Source organism: Mesoplodon mirus (genome assembly GCF_964341445.2).
Source record: "Mesoplodon mirus genome assembly, chromosome: 2".
Classification (NCBI taxonomy): domain Eukaryota; kingdom Metazoa; phylum Chordata; class Mammalia; order Artiodactyla; family Ziphiidae; genus Mesoplodon; species Mesoplodon mirus.
Genome location: NC_138977.1, coordinates 225,803,687 through 225,822,753, shown reverse-complemented (window position 1 = coordinate 225,822,753; position 19,067 = coordinate 225,803,687). Strand labels below are relative to the sequence as shown.

General features: G+C 50.9%; 1 protein-coding gene across 2 annotated transcripts in view; it reads right to left on the bottom strand.

Moving 5' to 3' along the window:
• The window catches only part of DOCK1 (dedicator of cytokinesis 1), a 540,262-nt gene extending 523,485 nt beyond the window's left edge, over nt 1-16,777 (bottom strand). Inside the window, exon 1 of one of the 2 annotated variants that reach the window (XM_082637778.1) lies at nt 16,595-16,777. In XM_082637778.1, coding sequence (XP_082493904.1) covers nt 16,595-16,640 — 46 coding nt within the window. In that variant the 5' untranslated portion in view covers nt 16,641-16,777. The remainder of the gene's footprint in view (nt 1-16,594) is intronic. The other variant, XM_082637779.1, reaches the window with a different exon arrangement.
• Nucleotides 16,778-19,067: the final 2,290 nt, after the last annotated feature.

Below are 19,067 nucleotides of genomic sequence, written 5' to 3'. Positions count from 1 at the left end.
CATAACAAAGTACTGCAAACCTGGTGGCTTATGACAATAGAAATTTATTCTTTCACTGTTTTAGAGTGCAAGAGTCCAAAATCAAGGAATGGGGAGGGCTGTGCTCCCCTCCGAAGCCTTGATGGGAGGGTGCTCCCTTGCAGCCTCTAGCTCTTGGTGGCCCCAGGCGTTCCGTGGTGTCCCTTGGCTACTGGCAGCTTAACTCCAATTTCTGCCTCTGTCCTCACGTCGTCTCTCCCGGGTCTCCCTCTTCTTATAAGAACCAGTCATCTTGAATAAAAGGCCAACTCTAATCCAGGATGACCTCATCTTACCTAATAAGATAATTGTATCTCCAACAACCCTATTTCCAAATAGGATCACGGTCTGAGGCAATAGGGGTTGGGGGGGGGGACACAATTGAACCCACAACATCCTCCACCTTCCATCCTAGAATGTGGATTAAACAAGCCAGGCACCATATTGCAAGCATCAGGAACTGCGTTTTCCTCAAGTTAATATGTAAATATATGCAAATACTTTTGTGAAAATGTTGTTTTTCAAAGTTTAATTTTTTTTCTTTTGTCTGCTTTTCCTGGATATCTAAATTCAGACTGAAGCTTGCAAGTAGTTTAGAACCGAGAACAAACATCAAGTAATATACATGGAAATCCAATGCTTCTACTTAATAGCTCTGTAATCTTTAATCTTTTCTTTTTTTTTTTTTAAACAGAAGACTAAAATACACTAAACAGAGGTGGCTTTGTCCCCAGGGGTCCATTTTCAGGCTTATGTGGTGCTGAGGATGGTGTTCCCAAGTACTAAGTGATTAGCGGCTGCTAAGCATTTGACACTTAGCCTGTCACTCCTCTCCACAATCATCGGAAGTGGGTACTATTATTATTCCCACTCTACAGATGTGCAAACTGAGGCTCAGAGAGGTTAAGTAACCGGCCCAAACTGAAACAGGAATCTGGGGGTCTGAATACATGCCAAGTGCCTCCCCCATGGGCTCGACTTAGGGATTTCGGGGATGGAAGAATCTCGTTGTTACCTAGTTCAACCGCCCAGCGCGCACACGCGCGCACACACACACACACACACACCCCACATCCGAGAGAGAGCCCCTCTGGGAGGTATTCCATTTTCCTAGTCCTGCCTGGTAGGATTCTAACAGCTACAGGCACACGGCCTCCCTGACGGCTCCCCCAGAGGGCGCCCAGCCTGGTCGGCCACAGGGCAGTCACATCAGCACTGGCCAGGCCCCCAATCCTCAGCAGGCCTTCACGCTCCCAGGGCTGCCACTGGTCACCGATGACTTTTTAACCTTTGACTTAAAATTGCCACAGAGGTGGAGGGGTGCAGGAGGGGGACTGTAGGAAGGCGGTCAAAAGGTACAGACTTCCACCTATAAGATAAATAAGTACCAGGGATGGAACGTACAACGCGATGAATATAATTAGCACTGTTGTATGTGATACATGAAAGTGGCTGAGAGTAAATCCTAAGAGTTCTCATCACCAGGAAATTTTTTTTTCTATTTGCTTTAATGTTGTATCTATACGACATGTCGGGTGTTCACTAAACTTACTGTGATAATCATTTCATGATGTCTGTAAGTCGGATCATTATGCTGTACACCTGAAACTTATACAGCACGGCATGTCACCTATATCTTAATAAAGCTTGAAAAATAAATAAATGAATAAATAGACTGATTACTTAAATAATTAATTGAACTGCCACAGTATTTGATTCCAGTCACAGAGCTCCCCGCTGAGGTCACGGGACAGCTCCTCTGATAAGGCCGGTACTCCAGAGCAAGGTCAGCCATCCTCTCCCTGCTCCTGGGCTCTCCGCGACTTCTGTGATAAAGATGGCGCTCATTTCACTCACCAGGAGTGGCAGTTTAAGAAAATCTCATTCCATTGTTAAGAGTGATCTGTACTAAGGGGTAGTGGTGGGGGGGGGGCAGGGGATAAATTAGGAATTTGGAATTAACAGATACACGACACTACATATAAAATAAACGGTAAGGACCTACTGTGTATAGCACAGGGAACTATACTCAATATCTTGTAATAACCTATAATGGAAAAGAATCTGAAAAAGAATAAATATATTCTTTTATATATTCTTTTTTTTTTAAGAATCAATTTTATTGGGCTTCCCTGGTGGCGCAGTGGTTAAGAATCCACCCGCCAATGCAGGAGACATGGGTTCAAGCCCTGGTCTGGGATGATCCCACATGTCATGAAGCAACTAAGCCCATGCGCAACAACTACTGAGCCTGCGCTCTAGAGCCCGCAAGCCACAACTACTGAGCCTGTGTGCCACAACTACTGAAGCCCGTGTGGCTAGAGCCTGTGCTCTGCAACGAGAAGCCACCACAATGAGAAGCCTGTGCACCACAATGTAGAGTAGCCCCTGCTCGCTGCATCCAGAGAAAAGCCCGTGTGCAGCAACGAAGACGCAACACAGCCAAAAATAAAATACATAAAATTTAAAAAAGAAAAGCCAAGTGATTCAAAAAAAAAAAAAGAATCAATGTTATTTACTTATTTTTCGTTGCCTTGGGTCTTTGTTGCTGCATGTGGGTTCTCTCTAGTTGCAGCAAGCAGGGGCTACTCTTCGTTGTGGCGCACGGGCTTCTCATCGCGGTGGCTTCTCTTGTTGCAGAGCACGGGCTCCAGGTGCGCAGGCTCAGTAGTTGTGACTCGCGGGCTCTAGAGCACAGGCTCAGTAGTTGTGGTGCACGGGCTTAGTTGCTCTGCGGCATGTGGGATCTTCCCGGACCAGGGCTCGAACCCGTGTCCCCTGCATTGGCAGGAGGATTCTTAACCACTGCGCCACCAGGGAAGTCCCATATATATTCTATACATATATTTATATAAATACTTTATATATTATATATATATAAACTAAATCATTGTGCTGTACACCTGAAACTAGCACAACATTGTAAATCAACTATACTTCAATTTTAATAAAAAGTCATCTCTACTTGAACTTTTGGGTTTCCCTCCACTTGTCATCTCAGACAAGGAAGAAATTGGAAGCATCCCCGCTCCAGAAGGGTCCCATTAAAGGTTTTCTAATAACATCACTTCGTTTGGTCTCACCTGCCCTTCGAGGTTTTTGGTTGTCCATATGGGTACAGCTATGACACATATACTCTGCCACGTGTGTATGTTTAGAAATGTACCCATGAATCCCCTGAGTGGTAGGAAAAGGTAAGAAGAAGAGTAAAGTGGAGAAGCCGGACCAGGTAATGCCAGGATTTCAGCCGGGTGTGTGTGTGTGGGGGGGGGGGGGTGGGTGGGTGGGTGGGTGGGTGTGGGGGTGTGTGTGTGGGTGTGTGTGTAATTAAAAAAAATTAGAGCATAAGCAGAGGGCAAATGGCCCACTGCCCAGCAAGGTGGGCTGTATGAAACAAGAAGTGTTCATAAGAAAATGAAAACAAGATTCGACACCACCATTCCATTTCTTCCAGCTGTGATGCAATGCCAGCCGCGAGAGGAATCATTATTAAGTCAGAGACAAAAGCAGGAAGCCCAATGAAAATTTTATAAGCTGGTCCAAAACTTGTTGTAGGCTGACACATTTAAAGCACGTTCACAAAGCCGCTGCATGTATTTGCAGGTAAGCGGCAGACTTTGTTAGGTGAATAAAATACCGACTTCAAAAATGGAAGTAACTACTGCTACACTATTTATGCCATGATTATTAAAACTTTGTCCTTAAGAAACACTTTTATCCACTACTTATTCCCAGGCACTTAGATTCTTCGCTCTGAAGGCTCATTCCACGTTAATCCCACCTTTAAGTGCCTGCCTGTAAATCACAGCAGTCGAAGAGGGAAACTGTACAAATGTTTTCGAGCCCTTGACCACACGTGGTCCCCACTGGTAACTACTGGTCAGGTGAAAACTGTAAAATGGAGGTTTTATTTTCTGTTCAACTGGGGGCAACACACGCTTGAAGAGGCAGGAGTCCTACAGAATTGGATTTCTGTTGCATCACTGGTTTTAACCTTTCCCCCAAGGTTCCCTGCCCCTCCCCCACTCCCAGCACTTCCGAGGCCCCTTGTGTTCATTGAAGCTCTAAGGGGGCCTGCCAGAGAGGGTCCCAGCCCAGCTCTACCCTCACAGCCTTGGTCCTTCAATTAGAAAACCAAGACAATGTTGCCCTTTTGGCTTTAAGAGTCTAGCAATTACTATATATAACATAGATATAATCAGGACTTCCCTGGCGGCCCAGTGGTTAAGACTCCACGCTCCCACTGCAGGGGGGCGCAGGTTCGATCCCGGGTTGGGGAACTAAGATCCCGCATGCCGAGCAGGGCGGCCAAAATAAATTAATAAATGAATTAATTAATTAAATAAAAATAAAACAGAGAACCAACGAGGGCCTACTGCATGGCACAGGGAACTATACTCAGTATTTTGTCATAACCTAGATACACACACTCACAGCTTCAAATTAGCTCCTGATACTTTGCCGAGATGAACTCTCGCTGTCCCTTTACCTTCACCCAACAAGATGTGCCAGGGACCACACAGGTGCAGGGAACAGAGGAAGGAACACAACTCAGCCCTTGTCCCCAGGGGCCCTCTGTCCAGCAGGGGACATGAATGAGGAGTCCACCAACGGCACCCACAGACAGAAGCATGTTATGGAACTGCAGAGAGCAGCCTGCAGAAGGGCCCCTCGTGCAGCCCGGGTGAATCAAGGAAGACTGGCCAGTTGACTTCCTACACTGCTGGTGGGGATGTAACTGGAAAACAGTATGGCGATTCCTCAAAAAACTGAAAATAGAGTTGCCATATAATCCAGCAATCCCACTTCTGGGCACGTATCCGAAGAAAATTCTAATTCGAAAAGATACGTGCACCCCAATGTTCATAGCAGCATGATTTACAATAGCCAAGATATGGAAACAACCTAAATGTCCACTGACAGATGAATGAATAAAGAAGATGTAGTCTATATATATGATGGAATACTACTCAGCCGTAAAAAGGAATGAAATAGAGCCATTTGCAGCAACACGGATGGAGATTATCATATTAAGGGAAGTAAGTCAGATAGAGAAAGACAATATCATATGATATCACCTACATGTGGAATCCAAAATATGACGCAAATGAACTTATTGACAAAACAGAAACAGACTCACAGGCATAGAGGACAGGTTTGTGGTTGCCAAGGGGGAGGGGAGGTGGGGAAGGGATGGACTGGGTGTTTGGGATTAGCAGATGCAAACTATCTTATATAGAATGGATAAACAACAAGGTCCTACTGTATAGCAGTATATGGTATACTGAACTATATTCAGTATCCTATGATAAAGTATAATGGAAAAGAATAGGAAGAAGAATGTATATATGTATAACTGAATCACTTTGATGTACAGCAGAAATTAACACAACACTGTAAATCGACTACACTTTGGGACTTGCCTGGCAGTCCACTGCAGGGGGCACGGGTTCGATCCCTGGTCAGGGAACTAAAATCCCACATGCCTCGTGGTGTGGCCAAACCAAACCAAAACAAAACAACTACACTTCAATAAAATACATTTAAAAAAAAAGAAAGGTTTACAAGCTGAGCTGAGCCTGGAAAAGCTTGACAGATGGAAGATAAACAACGGGCATTCCCAGGCAGCCAGAAGAGCATGTACAAAGGCACTGTGGCGCTACCAGAACACACAGGGTAGAATGTGCCAGAACTTCAGTATGGAAATACCACCAGACATCAATGAGGTCAGCCAAACTAAGCTCTCTTCCCTGTTATACGTGGGAGTCCCCAGTACGGGTTCCCGTCCCCATCTCTCCCTCCCCCTGGCCTCTCCAGGCTGATCCTCAAAGCAATACCCCCCAAGAACCATCTGAAGAAACTTGGCAGCCTGGTCACAGCGCCTGGAAGACCAAAACGCATTCCTGCCTTTGAAAAATGGGCAGTAGAACACACACGATGTTAGAAGGACGTGAAAATTAATCTTGTGAAGTTAATAGAAGCACGGCAAGTTGGAAGAAAAATAATCACATTTCCCTCCTGCTAAATCATTATTTGCCCCCGGTAAAGGCAATTATGTTCAAGAAAATAGTTATTATTTTGGGGGGAAAAATGGAGTCTTGATAAGTGCCTTTATTCCAGCAAATAAAACTCCAAGAGCGAATGCCTGACCTCCTTCATTTATGAAGGTCTGTGGGCAGCCTGAATGATATTTCTTAGAATGTTGGGGATGGACCATAATTCCCCTGATAATCTGTGCATTTTTCCCAGGACCTGACCTCAAAACTGCTGTTTGTCTCTCGGAAAGAAGAAACACAGCTGTCTCCTGAACATCCTTAGACAGCCCCGGTGCCCAGCTAACCCCTCCCCCAACTCCCTTAGGCTTCCTCCTCCTAGCCCTCTTGCCCAAAGCACACCCTTCGGGAAACAAGTCCTGCAGGTTTCTAACTTTTCCTCCCAAATATGCGGCAAAGACTTTGCTTCTAACAACACAGTCATAATACTACAGTAAACAACTACAGAGCGCTGACTAGGAGTTGGGGGTGACTCCCAGCACTTTATTGACACAGTGGGAGCCATCTGGCCCCCAGGGGGACAGGTGGCAACGTCTGGACCTATTTTGGGTTGTCACCACTGAAGGGAGGGGATTGCTAGTGGGATCTAGTGGATAGAGGTCAGGGATGCTGCCAAGTACCCCGCAGTACACAGGGCTGCCCCCCATGACCAAAATACATCCAACCCAGAATGCCACTAGTACACGGGTCGAGAAAACCTGCTTTACATGAATTCGCCCATTTAACCCTTGAGCAACTCTGAGGCAGAAACTATTGTCATCCATGGTTGACAAGTGAGTAAACTAGGGCAGACGGGCTTCAGAGCCCCAGGGGCATCCCGACCCAGGACCGGGCAGCCTCCACTCAAAGTACCTCCTTTGCAGGGATGTCACTGAATATTGGAGGGACAAGGCACTGAGCCTTAGACGGGTTCCCTCCCCCATATTCAGGCCGGCTGCTCCGGACCCCTCGCTGGGCACCACTGCTCTACCAGCCAAGTCTGTACGGGACTCTGGCTGATGAAATTAAGAAGGGAAACCAGAGCGCTGTGAGCTCTGGGGGAGGCTGGCCTCTGGTCTCCTCAATCCTGACTCCCTGACCCCAGGGCCCGCTTGCCCCCTCCCCATGCTCTCTCCGCCACTCCCCTCCCTTGTCCCTCAAGACTCCCAGGCCCTGGGGACTGAAGACCATTCTCCCTGGGGCCTCGGCCCTCACACAACCCTGTCCCGCAGCCCGAGGTTGGGAACACAGGGGACAGTCAATTCCGGAAGGGCACACAGGGGACAGTCAATTCCGGAAGGGCTCGGCAGGCCAGCAATGCCGGGAGGGGGGAATGAGCCGAATCTGGCACAGACCCTATCGAGCTGAGGCAGGAAAGTGCAGACCGTGACCTGGGACCAGCCAGGCGGCCGGTGGGACAGGAGTGCGGCAGCAAAGGAGGCCAAGAAGGCCGGGAAGCGCGTTTTAAAGGATGCCCTTTCCAAGGAGGCGGCAGCCGCCACGGTCTCGGGAGTCTGATCAGGGACCTCGAGAGCTGGGGTGGAGGACACACTCTCGGAAGACAACTGAACGTGTTAGTTTAGGCACGAAAAAAGAATCAAACAGATCCACGTGCCTGCAGACCCCAAAGTTCCAAACGCCGCAGAGTTTTGAGTAATTCACTTAATGGCAAAAATCCAGCGGAGATGAGACATGGGGTGTCTCTGGATCCTCGAGGTCTAGGAACAAAGCTGTCAAGTAAACAGGAAGGTGGTGGGGGGGACGGAGGGAGGGAGGAAGGAAGGGGTTGTTTGAAGGCACCCTTTTCTTCTATGGCCAATTCCCTGTGGTTGAGGACCACTGTGCTCATCCCTGAAGCTGGGACACACTTACTCCACCACTGCATCACTCCTCCTCTCTACCTACACGCAGCTTCAACTGCCCAGGTGAGCAGCTCGTTCAGAATGCTCACCTGCCCACGATGCTAGTCCATCACCAGACAACTTGTCTGTAACAAATAAAATAAAAATTAGCAAACTTCAGGAAAAGGAAAGCTCACGGGGCCACACTGCCCTCTTCCAATTAAAAGTAATGAAAACCATCACCAGAAATTGCGTATTTTCTCTACAGTAAGTTAACACCCACACAGTAAGCGAATCCGAGCGGTACTTTTTCTTGCTGCAAGCTCTCCCGCACACGTGATCTCTGTAGCTCCTCCCGGGCAGCTGACAGGTGAGCACAGGCTCTGGGATTCTCCCAGGGCCCCGTGCAGGGCCTGAGGTTGGGGAGGTCAATAAGGTGGCACTGGGCTTCCCTGGTGGCGCAGTGGTTGAGAGTCCGCCTGCCGATGCACGCGGGTTCGTGCCCCGGTCCGGGAAGATCCCACGTGCCACAGAGCGGCTGGGCCCGTGAGCCATGGCCGCTGAGCCTGCGCGTCAGGAGCCTGTGCTCCGCAACAGGAGAGGCCACAACAGTGAGAGGCCCGCGTACCGCAAAAAAAATAAAAATAAAAAATAAGGTGGCACTAAGTGTTGCACCCAGGCCTGGATTCCAGGCATTGACTCCTGGTCCAGAGCTCTTTAAAATCCCACACCATCAAGTCCCCTCACATCACTTTAAGTTACTGCAGTTCTGACTGATTTACCCTTACAGCCTTTTTCAGTGCCTGCTTGGTCATAAAGACAAGTGCTATTTCAGAAAATGAAGGTTCGTTCATTGCAGCACTATTCAGAATAGCCAAGACATGGAAGCAACCTAAAGGTCCATCGACAGATGAATGGATAAAGAAAAGGTGTTACATATATACAATGGAATACTACAGCCATAAAAAAGATAAAAAAAAAATAAAAATAATACAGCCATAAAAAACATAAAAAAATTTTTAAAATACAGCCATAAAAAAGAATTAAATAATGCCATTTGCAGCAACATGGATAGACCTAGAGATTATCATACTAAGTGAAATAAGTCAGAGAAAGACAAATATCATGTTATCACTTATATATGGAATCTAAAAAATGATACAAATGAACTTATTTACAAAACAGAAACAGACTCACAGACATAGAAAACAAGCTTATGGTTGCCAAAGGGGAAAAGGGGGCAGGGGGTGGATAAACTAGGAGTATGGGATTAGCAGATACAAACTATTATATATATAACAGATAAGTAGCAAGTACCTACTGTATAGCACAGGGAACTATATTCAACATCTTGTAATAAACTATAAAGGAAGAGAATCTGAAAAAGAATATATCTTTGTTTCTATAGATATATTATGTATATATTAACTGAATCACTTTGCTGTACACCTGAAATACAACATTGTAAATCAACTGTACTTCAATTACAAAAAAAAAAGAAAATGAAGACTCCATTCTAACAGAGAAACAAAGGCTAACACTTAGAAGCAGACACAGTTCTCACTAGCAGGCTTTAGTAACCATCTTCTGAGGTCAAAAGAATTCAACAGGGCTTCCCTGGTGGCGCAGTGGTTGAGAGTCCGCCTGCCGATGCAGGGGACACGGGTTCGTGCCCCCGTCCGGGAGGATCCCACATGCCGCGGAGCGGCTGGGCCCGTGAGCCATGGCCACTGAGCCTGCGCGTCCAGAGCCTGTGCTCCGCAGCGGGAGACGCCACAACAGTGAGAGGCCCGCGTACCACAAAAAAAAAAAAAAAAAAAAGAATTCAACAACCCAGGAATGGGGTCTGGGGTGCTGCATACATTTTACGGTGGTGAGAATAGGAACTGCCGACAAATATGAAGATGACCAATTTAGAGACCTTTCCTTATGCTCAAGGGTCCACTCCCCTGACCCCAGCAGCCTTCCGGATTAAGTACACAGCAAAGAACATCCTGAAATCTACAGGACATAAGTAGTGGAATATACCTCAAAGAAAAAGGCAGCATCTGTCCCCATTCACATCTCTTCACATCTTTGTAGGGGTCTGGCCATCTGTTCCGCCAAAGGATTCTCAGGGACTAAAAGGTATGAGATCCTACAACCCCTTTTGCTCAATGCCCATGTCGCTAACCGGTCCATCACAGCTCTTGCTGATCAATGGAAAACACACGGAGGAGATCCACATCATCCTCCTCCTGCAGGGCACACAGCAAGACTACATTTCTCAGTCCCACGCGCTGGCCAGGGATGGAGCTCTGAACAAAAGAATGTGACCAGAAGGATGGCGCCACCTCCAGCCCTGGCAGGGAAGAAAATCTCCTGTGAACTATCCTTCAGCTCTTTCTTTCCCCACCCCCAAATTAAGAGGCAAGGAGCCCAAGATCCTGGCAGAGGGCAGAGCCACAGACGATACCCTGGTCCCTGAATGACCTGATGGAACAGAGCTCCCGTGCCCGCTCCCCACCACCCACGTGGACTGGGACGTGAAGGAAAAACGAACATTCATTGTATGAAGCCAGCAAAACGGTGGGGCTGTTTGTTTACAGCAGCTAGGCAACCCTAATTCAGAACGGAAATCACAATAGTTACATTTATACCTAAAAGTATACCTAACGTATCCATATAAGTTAAACAAAATCAGCAAGATGGCATATAAATTGTGTATCACATTCTTGAGGAAAGGCAGCAGCAACTGTAAACAGCAAATAGGCCAGGATAAAGGCTGAATGAAGTTTTTGATGAGGGCTTCCCTGGTGGCGCAGAGGTTGGGAGTTCGCCCGCCAATGCAGGGGACAAGAGCAAATGTTGGTGAGGATGCGGAGAAACTGGATCTCTCTGTTTCCCTCTCTCTCTCCCTCTCCCTCTCCCTCTCTCTCACACACACACACACATACACACACACACACACACACACACACAAGCAGCTGGTGGGAACACAAAATGGCACAGCCGCTCGGGAAAAGTTTGGTAGTTTCTTAAAAAGCCAAACTACCTTTCCATTCAACAACTGCATTCCTAGGCATTTATCCCAGAAGATGAAGACTTCCATTCACACAAAAACCTGTGCGTGAATGTTCACAGCAGCTTTACTCGTAACAGCCAAAACCCAGACATCCTTCAAACCACGGATACACACAGCAACCTGCTGACTCTCCTGAGACTTATGCTCAGCAAGAAAAGGCCATCCAAAAAGGTTACATACTGCAAGATCCCACTCATGTAACATTCTTGAAATTACAACGTTATAGAAATGGAGAACAGATTAATGGTTGCCAGGGAGTCTGCGGGAAGGGCAAAGGGAGGTGGGTTTGGCAACAAAAGGACAGGACGGGTCCTTGGGATGATGGAGATGCTCGTATCTTCTTCAATGTCAGTATCCGGGTTCTGATACCGTGTTGCAGTTTTGCAAGATATAACCTCGGGGGAAAAACTGTAGTGGGTACAAAGGATCTCTCTGTACTATTTCTTACAACTGTTGGGTCTGTAATTATCTGAAAATCCAAAGTTAATGAAGACAAAAAAGGGAGAGGAAGGAGGGAAGGAAGAAAAGAAAAAGGGGGAAGGGAAGAAGGAAGGAGGGAAGGAAGAGAAAAAGGAGAGACAGAGAGACGGCAGGTGCCCTTGGGCACTGTGGCTTCTCGGCTGTACCCAGCACGGGGCTCACAACTGCCTGTTTCTTTCTCCGTGTCTGCACTACCTGCATCCTCAGAGGTCACAAGAGAACAAGAGAAAGAACTATTCACACACATTAAGACAATCCTGATGAGACGTCTGATATTCTGGGCCAACACTGGCACTACAATAAATTTAAAATTTTTATAGTGTTTCCAAAGTAAAATCAGGTTTGTAGAAATAGAATATGCCTTAATTTCATTTTTCTGCAACTCCAGTGAATGAAAATGTCTGCATTTCTATTTACTTACAATCAAATCAAATTTTTCTTCCCCCAAAGTAGCAGCTTGCTTGCTACTCTAAGCAACAAACAGGATCTCTCAGCAACTCTCACACTCCCAAACTTACTGGGATATTACACTATTCCTAGCAATTATCATCGCGCAGGGCTAATCTGAATACATACGTCACAATCCCTAACACCAAGTAAAATGTCACATCCCCCTAATATGGGGGCAAAACACACCATTAAGACAACAAGTTTGTAAGAGAAGCATTCCTCCAGCCACCGTGACTGTCAAATCCAAACAGGAAATCACTTGTCACTACATTTCTAAACTGCGTTTTATTAAATAAAAAGTTACTGGGCTTCCCTGGTGGCGCAGTGGTGGAGAGTCCGCCTGCCGTTGCAGGGGACACGGGTTCGTGCCCCGGCCCGGGAGGATCCCACATGCCGTGGAGCGGCTGGGCCCGTGAGCCATGGCCGCTGGGTCTGCGCGTCCGGAGCCTGTGCTCCGCAACGGGAGAGGCCACAACGGTGAGAGGCCCGCGTATCACCAAAAAAAAAAAAAAAAAATTACTGAAAGCACCGCTCCATGGCATACCTGGCTTATCGCAAACGCTGATCTCAGGGCTTTGTGCTCTGAGGACATGATCTCAGTGAATCCCCACCGGTCTTTGCAGGAGGCAGGCTTGGGTCCACTTTCCAGATGAGGAAACTGAGGCTAAGAAAGCAGGAATAACTTGCTCAAGGGCCACAGGACAACTAAGAGGCAGAAGTTAAAGATGTCTCGGTGCCAGTGCCCACATCCCCTGTTTGAGGTTTGCCTGGAGCGGAGCGTGAAGGGCACGCTGAGGTCACTAGTGCTCGTTCAATCTGCCTGTAGCAAAGCTAAAGGCTGGAAGGAGAACCGCAGTCTCGCCCAGGCTGCTCTCCACACCACGTCCACTCCTGTTCTACTGCTGCCGTAGCGCATCACCACACCCTTGGCAGTGGAAAACCACCCGCATTCATTATCTCACTGTGCTCCAGGTCAGATACCCAGTGGCTCTGGGTCTCAAAGTCGAGGTGCTGGTTGGCTGGGTTCCACGGGAGGCTCTAGGATGAATGTTTCCAGGCTTATTCAGGGGTGCTGGCAGAATCCAGCTGTAATTGCAGGACTGAGGTCCCCATTTCCCTGCTGGCTGTCAGCTGGGGCCAACCTCAGCTCCCTGAGGCCCCTGCCTGGTAGCAAGTGGACCTCGACATCTCCGGGCCAGCATCCAGGCATGGAACCCTCCCAGGCTCGGAACCGCTCTGACTCCGCTTCTGCTGAATCGCTCTTGTGCGAGCAGACAGAGAAAGTTCTCTGCTGTGGGGGCCCACGTGGGTAACCCAGGACCACCTCCGCACCTCAGGGTTTACAGCCGTAATCTCATCTGCCAAGTCCCTTTTGCCGTGTCACACACCACATTCACGCGTCCTGGACACTTGGAGGGCCGTTATTCTGCCTTCTATGCCATCACTGAGATGTGAGCATGCCAGCCTCAGATGTGACGGCTGCATCTTTTCACCTCATCTGAAGAACAGGATCCACATGAACACAAACAATTTCACTGGTGTTGGGACGTTATGACTCTGCCTAGTTGGGGGATGACAGGATAGTTCATCTGGTCCAACCCCTCAGTGTGATAGTGAGGTCAAAGTTCATGTCCTTGTTAATAAACCAGGTCTGTAAACACCCACCAAACTCAAGCCCAAGGGGAGAAATTAACAGGCTGGTCAATTTCACAGGTGACCCCCCCCCCCCACCACCACCACCACCACCATGAATGCGGGGGGGGGGGGGGGGACCAGCGTTTCCTGCCTTTGCTGAGCAAGCAACAGATCAGCTGTTTACTCCTTTCCTGATTCCACAAAGTAAATAAATAACTGAAGTGTCTCATTTACAAACAATGCTTCTAACAGATTCTAAGTACTTGCAAACAATGAGCTGTGATTCATGTTTCCAAATGAGATGGAGTTTTACCATTTTCTCTCCCCTCGTGTTTCATTTACTGGCCAAGTCACTGGCCGGGTGGAAGCCTGGCCGCCCACAGACCCACCAGGGCCCATCTAGGGAAACACAGTCCTGTTGTGAGGCTCCCCCAAAAAACGCTGTCGTTGGTAAAGGGGATCTCCAGTAATTTTCCCTTAGGCAGAAAGAGGAATTAAACTCGTGGAAATGAATCCCTACATCCAACACTTACAGCTTCCTAGCCAGCCCACTCCCTGAGAACCAGCGGAATCCTCCCCAGGCAAACTCCCAGACAAGAGGGCAGCCTGACTCAAGCGTCCTCGGCTTCCCCTGCCCCAAATCGGGAACTCTAGGAGCTCCAGTCCTGCACGCCCTCCCCGACAGGGGGTCCAGTTATTTAAAGTTCCTCCTGCTGCTGAAAGAGTTGTGCTGTCTGGTCCTCTCCACCTGGTGAAACTAGGCAGGACAACCTCCTCCCATCTCCCCTGCCTGACAGCCACTCACATCCTTCCCAGAACTGGCTCCAAACCCTCCAGGATACTCTTCTTCTCTGGAAACTTTTCAACTTGGAGTTTTCCTAAAACCAAAGTATTAGCCAAAGGTGTGATGTTAGAAGGCTCTGCCGTGAGTGCTAGCAAAGCTTCTGGAAGGCATGTGACTTACCGTGGGAAGGACACAACCACGTTTGTGCCCACAGCTGCCTCCCCAGTGGGGAGACCCTGCTTGTGGGTCTCTACTTGTGAATGTTCCCTTTGGTCATGAGACACAAGTCACTCCACAGGTATGGACACCTCCAGGGTTCTGACACCATCCAGGTCACCCTGGGAGCCAAGGGTATCAAAGTGACCTTAAAGAGAGGTCCCTCGCCCATCTCCTGGTGAGCACAGTGGGGTGACCATGAACTCTAGAGCCACCACCAGGGTTCAGTTTCAGGATGGAGCACTTACTAGTGGCGCTAGACTGTCCTTTGCCTCTGAGAAGTGGGAGGGACAGTAGTCTCCACCACACAGGACTGAGAGGGCAAGTCCTGAGCAGGAGCGGTGGGCTCTGCTGCCCCCTGCCTGGCCCCCGCCTCTCCCCAGGGCTCCAGCTTCTCTTCCATCTCTAAGCACTGCGTTCCATGAGGGTCTGCCCTCAGCCCTCCCCTCTCACACAGCATCCCAGCAGGCTCACTGCAGCCCAGACACCCCCCCATGCCGCCCCACACCCGAAGTTGGTCCAGCAGGAATCTCCACACCCAAACCTCCCTCATCCAATGTGGATCGATGAGGACCTTTCTATCGGGGCTGAAACCAGCTGAATGGGCACAGGATGCTGCTTACAAACTCAGCTGCACTCGGAAGCCCAGCTCTGCTGCTGGCCTTTGTAGATGTGCCTGAGCCTCAGAGGCCCCATCTCTAAAACAGGGGTGGGAAGGGAATTCAGCCCCAGTGGTCCTGGAGCAGTGCCACCTGTGCAACAAGCCCCTGCAGGCCCAGAGGGGACCCAGAACCGTCCCAATGTCTAGGCCAGCTCCGCTCTACGTCCCTGGCATCTAGCAGAAGCATCACAGAAAGAAAAGAGAGAACCCTGGGGGCCAGAACCACCCAGGCTTCCCAAAAGTGGGAGGGCCGAACCACACCAGCAGCGGGAGTGGGCTGCTCCCCGCAAAGGCTCAGGGTCGGGAGGGCAGGGCGGGGCGGGCCGCAGGGTCTGGAACCCCAGGAGGGCACCACCTGGCTTCGGAGGGGAGGCCAAGGCTACAAAAGGCCTTGCAAGTCAGGCAGAGTGCAGCCTGGCTGAAGAGGTACTCAAGGACGCCTCTGGATCGTGGAGCAGGAGCAAAGAGGGACTGAAGCCAACTGGGAAGCCGTGCGGAGGGGGAGACCAGCCGCGGGCCCAGAGAGAGCCTCCGGTGCGCAAGTTAAGAGAAGGCAAAGCACCCACAGGCCGCCGCAGGCCAGGCTACCAACCCCCGCCAGGAGGGCGGCAGGCGCACGGGGTCTGGGGGGCTGCTTGCTTTGCCATGAAGGAGAGCCTCCGACTCTGGAATGCGTACTTGGTCCGAAACGTAAACTTGCAGCCGACCCTCCCTACTCCCCCCAGGAAGCGACAGAAAACAGCGGAGCCAAAACAGGTCCCCGCCCTTCGCAACCCGCTCCCGGCCCCGGGGACCCCGGAGCGCTCGGCCGCTGGTCTCCGAAGGTCCCGCGCCGTCCAGGCCAGGACCACCGAGCGGCAGGCGGCGCGATCGGCCAGCCCCGGTCGCACACGCCACCTCCCACCGGGGGAGAGCACAGTTCTTCGCTCTGGTCGCTGCAACTTGAAACTGTCCGCCCGGAGCCGCAGACACTGAGCACAACTTCATCCGAAAAGCAAAAAAGGCGCGGCCGAACAATGCCGCCGGGGCCTCCCGGCCCGGCCCGGCCCAGCTGGGGTCGAGGCGTCGGGGGCAGCCCCGGGGGCTGGAAGGCTCCGCCGCCGGGGTGCCCGCCCGAGAGCTGGACGTCGGAGGGGACACCCTCGGGAAGTGACACAAGCCTCCCCCCACCCCCGCGTGTCCCCGGCCCGGCTCGCGCGGGCTCCGGAGCGGGCGCGGGGACAGCGTGCGCCCGGGGTCCGAGTGGGCAGTGCCCGCCGACGGACCCTCAGGCGGGCAGGGCGGGGACGCGGGTTCCCGGCCTCCGCGGCCCCGCCGCGTCCCGCCCGCGCCGCCCGGGCCGCCGGCAACAGGCTCCCGGGCGCCCCCGCCCCGCCCCGCCGGCCCGGAGCGCGGCGCGCGGGAGGTGCTCACCCACGCCGTATTTCTCCTCCCGCTTGGTGGGCACCCAGCGCGTCATGCCGCCGCCCGCGTCCCGGCGCCCAGGCCGCCGCCGCCGCTCCGCCAGGAAACTCCGCGCCTAGGCCGCCATTTTCCATTCCTTTCGAGCCGCGACAGGATGGGGTGGAAAAAGTTTGCGGCGGAGGCGGTGTCATGTGGGGCGGGGCGGGCGGAGCGTCGCGGGCCGGATGGGAAAGGCCGGGAGCGCCGGCGGGAGGCGGGAGGCGGGACGGCGGCGGGCGGGGGGCCGTGGCCCACGACCCCACCCCCCGAGGAGCAGCCCCGCAGGGGCGTCGTCTCCCCCTTATCCACGGAGCCCTCCCGGGGGCTGGATCTCATACACTGAGAGGGGTGCGCCCTCGGTGGGCAGGGGGATTCTTGGCAATTTGTGAAGCTTGTGGCTTGCACAGCCCCGGGTTAGACTGGCGCGCGGTGATGGGACGTCCCCAACTCAGTTTCCGCCTTGGTGGCGGGGAGGCCTGGAGCTGAGCAAACCCGCAGGTTCCCTGGGAGGAGCCTTCCCGGAGCACGTGGTTCATTCATTCATTTGACAAACATTAACTGAGCACCTACCCAGTGCCCGGGTGCGCTAGGAGCACCACACTAGCCAAGCTAGGGGTGGGGAGGTGATGAACAGAATTACAAGAGGTGGGTCGGCTCCTCGTGCTTGAGCGGGGACACCCAGGGCTGGCGGGAGGAGATGGTGCAGTGCTGGTCAGGGAGCGCTTACCGGGGAGGTGACCTCTCGCTGGAGTGTGGAATGAGTGCATTTACCCGGAGAGGCCAAGAAGGAAAGGCAGGCAAGGCCCCGCTGGGGCCCAGAGACCTTAGCCTCCTTGGGCCCCCAGAAACTTCTGCCAGCTGAGTAGGACTCAAGGTCTGTGAAGTGGGGAAAGAGGGGAAGAGATGCTGTCCTGGAGAGGAAACCCCGGGCCTGGTCTGGAGCAGACACACTGGCCTCTTAGGAACGTGGTCTTCACCCTGTCAGAGTTCTCAGACTGTCGTGTTTTCCACAGCAGTAGAAGATGAGGCTTCAGATTTCTCCAAGGAAAAACTTATAACAACACACACACACACAGTTATTTTTACCAAAATTTCAGAAAAGAATAGAAAAGGTCAAAACCAAGAAAAGGAGGAATGAGACAGCTTCAGAATGAAGACAGCCCGTAAAATGGAGTAAATTGGGTGTCATGGAATATTAACTGGCTGGCCGCCTCCTCATGACCCCAAGAGCCAGTGACAAGGCAGTAGGCCTGAAAGCCTTCAAGGATTGGACGAAGGAAGGTAAAAAAAGATTGGAAAGCCCCGTGGGGTAGGGACAGCGCTGGACGGCAGAGCTGGGGAAGGGGCTGGTAGGGCCTAGGAAAGGCCAGGAAGGCCACCATTCTGCTGTAGGGAATGCCCATCACCTCTCCTTGGGACCACTTTGAGAAAGGGAAATCTCAACATTCCACCCAGAACATACATTAATTAAACACTTGAGAATGCCCTAAGGGCTTGTCAGTTTGGATGGCTGAGAGGCAACCTCCTACGTACAGAGGATAATATATGACTTGAGAGTTCACCGACATCAACCACTGATTTATAGAAAATTGCAGGCCCTGCTTTACTGATAAGGAACTTAAGTCCCACAGAAGGAAGGAGACTGAGCTCCAATCACACACAACCTCATGTACACACTTAAACCCTCCTGTAGAAAGAAACCTCAGGAGCTCAGGCCCTGACCCCGTGGCCTGGTGACTCGGACCCTTGAAGGAGAAGCACGGTGAAAGTGCTGTACAGTAGAAGTAGGGCACTCTGAGACAAATGACATGTCGGCCTGACCTACTCCAAATCAGGATGGGCTTCCCTGAGAAAACAGAGAAAGCCAAGACTTTAAGGAAAAGCAGAGACTAGCAGAGGGAACAGCACGTGCAAAGGCCCTGGGGTGGGAAGGAGCACAAATCCTTCAAGGAACTTACAGGCCACTGTGGCTGAAGCACAGGGAACCAGGGTAAAAGGGCCAAGAAGTGGGCCTGCAGTAGGAGGGCCTTCTAGGCCTTGCTAGGAACTTGGAATTCTGCAAGGAAAACCTGGAAAACATTTTAGTGATACTGATCTGTCTTGTGCCCAATTTTAGCTTTGCTTGTGTGGCTACATGTTGGGGAAGATGGCGTATTGTAGTGAAAGACCAGGGGCTTGAGAGCCACGCACATCTCAGAGTCCTGGCCTTGCCATTACCAGCTGTGTGACCGTTCTTCCATTTCTAGCCTTTTCTGCTTGTAAGCCTTAGGGTTCTGAGAGCCCTACATATAAACTCGGGGTAATGGTACCAACCTCACACAGCTCTTCTGAGGATCAAAGGTGAAGATATTGCTGAACAGGTAAGACATCCTCTAGCTCTGCTTGGTTTCCTCATCTGATGCTGCCCCCAGGTTTTTTGCTTCATAACATGATGGTTAACAAT